This window comes from Austrofundulus limnaeus, unplaced genomic scaffold (assembly GCF_001266775.1).
Source record: "Austrofundulus limnaeus strain Quisiro unplaced genomic scaffold, Austrofundulus_limnaeus-1.0 Scaffold805, whole genome shotgun sequence".
Lineage (NCBI taxonomy): Eukaryota > Metazoa > Chordata > Actinopteri > Cyprinodontiformes > Rivulidae > Austrofundulus > Austrofundulus limnaeus.
In genome coordinates, this window is record NW_013953207.1 from 102,407 (window position 1) to 106,310 (window position 3,904).

The window sequence follows — 3,904 nt, forward strand, 5'->3', positions numbered from 1 at the left end:
CACACACACACACACACACACACACACACACACAGAGTTATTTGATCAAATTGAAATGTATTTGGATTAAATAATCCAAATGTATAGTTCATATAGGCACAAAATAATTCAAAATAATTAATCTGATCATGACGAGTGTTTACAGGCACCAGGCTTTTGCCTGGTGCCTGTAAACACTCGTCATGATCAGATTTTATCCAGAACAGAAGTACTGATATGTGTAAAGTTATAAACACTCTACTACTGTGATGAACATAAACGTCTTCTGAGCCCAGAACACTTCAGGTTTTCATACCCGTGGAGGCGTCACTGCAGACGTGTTCCCACACCTTCAACCATCAAAGTGTTTCATCATTTTAAGCTCTTTCAAAGTTTCTAATAAAAATATTGCATCGCTAATCGACCAGTTTTGCTTCCTCGACATATTAGCATCCAGCCAGGTGGTAATACGTCAGGTTGATCTATGGCTCACACACACAGTCAGGTCAGTTTTCCACACATCAGATTAGGTGCTTACACACACGTCATTCAGATCATCAAACACAAACCACCCCTCTCATTCAGAATACAAATTAATGTGGATCAAGCTGAATCAGATCAGAATATTGTGAGGCTTTACATGATGCTTTTTTATTTTGACTGGCCGTTTATTTATTACCCATGTCTGTGTAAACACAGCTAGTGATAAAAGAATGATGAAAGATTTTTGTCTTAATCTTTAAAAACTTAAACCACTTTAAAATAGGAGATAAATAACTTCAAATGTGTTGTCGATATTCATAAAATGTCAAAAAATAAAGAATTATTAAAAACAAAAATATAAAAAAAAATCTTTTGTGTGATAGTTTAAATTAGTATTGTTAAAAACTATTTAGAGCAATGATCCAAGTTATTGATCATTTGGTCATCAGGTGTCCTCATGGCTGAATGTGATCAATGAAGCAAAAAGCTGCTAATCTCATTTGTTCTGTAAAGTGAAGGTAAACAAACAGTCAGCTGATGGGGATCAACAGGCTTACACAGCAGAGGCATCATGTCTTCTCAAAACAAAACTGTTTATTGGTGTTTTTGGAAACATGGTGAATAATTTTGTTTTGTTGGGAGAACTGAGAAAACAGGATGAAACAAATCTTTTTATGATTGCACACAGCTCATTCTCTCAGCAGTAGGGCTGCCACAAACGATTATTTTAATTCGATTATTTATTTGATTAGTCGACTAATCGGATCATACATTAATTGAATATAAAACAGAGCTTATCACGCCAGAATGCAGCTGCTATTATATAACCATGGTTAGATTTTAGCTATATGCTAACTAAAAATAATTGCTGTGGAAGGRAAGTTCTGCTCTGCAGATATTACARAGGTTTCTCTTTCATTTTCTTAAAAWGATCCCACACTTTGAGCTCTGTTGTCAGGTAGCCATGATACCAGAGCCTGTCTGTATAATGTCTTGTGACGTCCACGGCCTACCCCAGTTACCACTACTGTGCATGTGTGTCAACGACAGAAAGGCAGATGTGGCAGTGGAAGGTGTCAAAGCAGTTTGGAGAGAAAAACAAAGTAAAGAACAAAAATAAGAAAACGATTAATCGATTATCAAATTAGTCATCGATTATTTTAATAATCGATTAATCGATTAATCGTGGCAGCCCTATTCAGCAGTGCATTGAAGAAAATGAACTGTGAAAGATTCCCAGTCAGTGGTTTAAAGAGTGCTGCTTACATCGAGGTAGTTCTTGAGAGTTTCTGGAGTGGGGCTGTTACTGGAGGGGAAGCCCAGGTTGTACTTAAGGGAGTGTTTGTTGAGCAGAATCTCCTCGACTCTTCTCCCCGAGTCCGTCAGCTCTCGTCTGATTGAACGGAACTTCTTCAGAGGAATTCTGAAGAGGAAACAAAAAAAAAAAAAAAAACTCAATAAGTTTAAAGTCTTAAACAACACCTCAATGCCAACACAATTTAAATGATCAGAATAGGTCATTCAGATTATTTTTTTAATTTGAACACTCATTGTTTGTCTTTAAAAATACAGCTGGACAAACAGCATGTATTAAAAAATAAAATAAAGAAAGAAACATAAAAAAGAAAGAGAGTGTTTCAGCTTGATTTGTTTGGCCAGAGTCATGTGATCAAAAACGTCCAAAGATTAAAGAAATAAAGTTTTGTCACTGCTTTGGTACCTGACTCAAACATTTATGAGGAAATGAATCACTTGTGCTGGATAATCTGCTCAGATATATATAATGTAATGACTGATAATAGTAGAAACACAAATCATGAAAAAATAAACAATGCTAAATAAGAGATGTGCAGAAGATTAACAGGTATGAGACACAAAAATACTGAATTCCATATTTTAAATAATGTATTCAAAATAACCACAGGGAGGTGGTCTCTAAATAACTGTCCATCATCATACAGCTCGTCTACAACCAGGGATGCATGTTTAATGTTTTGCAGTTCATACTTTTTGGATGTGTTACTTGCTCATTCAGTTCCTTGTGTTTGAATTATACTAATTTCAGCACGATTCATTCAGGTCCTTTGATCGTTTACCAAGGTGATGACATCTGTTGAAAGTTATACTTCAACCTGCTTTTGGTGAACATTTTAGATCAGCAATCATGAATTATTTTGTTGCCATTTCTGGGTTATCTGGAGTTTGTTTGGTAAAAAGGAGGTTGTCATGCATAGAGTGGGTCTAGTAAGCCCAAAACCTTTTTTAATAAATACTGAACAACTGCTCCGAGTCTGTTATCTTAATGTCAGAAGTATACTTCACACAACTAAATCATACCATGGGGTGGCAGCTAAGGAGGGTGCAAATCAAGCAGAGATGAGTATCAAGGTTGTGCACGGCCAAGACTGCAGTTTGACGAGCTGAGCACAGAAATAAGCTGCCATGTTCAAAACCCATTCTTGTTGGTTACCAGCTCACAAAAACTCAGAGCTCGATGGAAAAAAAAAAACACATTTTTTCCTCACAATCCTGAGTCACCAACAAGTCCTGATCAGTTGCTGCTCAGTGAAGGTTTCTCTGAGTCAAATGATGTAAAAACACCCCTGAGCTTCTGTGAAGTGTGTGAGACCAACTTTTCTTCCTGAGAGTGTGTGATGTGTGTGGTGTGCTGACATGTTGATCAGTCCTCCTGAGTTTTACCTGCTGCTCCAAAGTGTCTGAAACAGGCTGACTTTTGTTTTGCAACATCAGAGGTTTAAAAACACATGATTTAAATCCTCTGCAAAATCTCAACTTGTTTTTTTAACCAGTTTCTAAACTTGGCTGCAGGATCATTTTCCTGAGTCAAATGCAAGTTTACTCATTTACACAAAAATGAAAATAGTTTATTTTTATATTCAGTTTCTATCCTGTCTGTTTTCTTCTTGGTCAGTTTAAAGCCGGCTAAACGACCTGAGCTCCTGAGCCGGAGAAAAACACTGATGGTTTTACAGAACCAGGGTTTGTTCACTGAATTATCACAAACCTTTTACATCATCATGTTCACAATGAGCAGTGGATAAAGCGACGTTAATCACCGAAAAGCTTGTGTAAGTTGGATGCTAATGGAGTTAGCACCAGTCTTAGCTTCAGTAACAACAACAACTCTTTCTTTAAACTTACCGAACCACGGCGTCGTTAGTCACAGCCAGCACGGCCAACACGCACAGAAACAAGCTCTTCATTTTGGACCAGATTCAGAACTACAGGCACACAATGACTGCGCACTTCTTCAGCTTGTTGTGGATAAACAGAGCACTTTTATCAGCTGACTGCAGCCGAGCGAGTCACCGTCACGTGCCTGCCTGCCCCGCGCACAGAGGCGGCTCCACAAATGCTTCTTTCCGGTCAGGGTGGCCACTGAAAACCCTGGGGTGGGCGGGGCTAAAGCACTGGCCAAACG

General features: G+C 38.1%; 1 protein-coding gene across 1 annotated transcript in view; it reads right to left on the reverse strand.

Moving 5' to 3' along the window:
• The window catches only part of LOC106532654 (cathepsin D), a gene marked incomplete at its 3' end in the record, with an annotated part of 13,574 nt that extends 9,737 nt beyond the window's left edge, over positions 1 to 3,837 (reverse strand). The window contains 2 exon segments of the mRNA XM_014028776.1: positions 1,729 to 1,885; positions 3,625 to 3,837. Of these exon segments, the coding sequence (XP_013884230.1) occupies positions 1,729 to 1,885; positions 3,625 to 3,686 (219 nt within the window).
• Between the last annotated feature and the right edge of the window lie 67 nt (positions 3,838 to 3,904).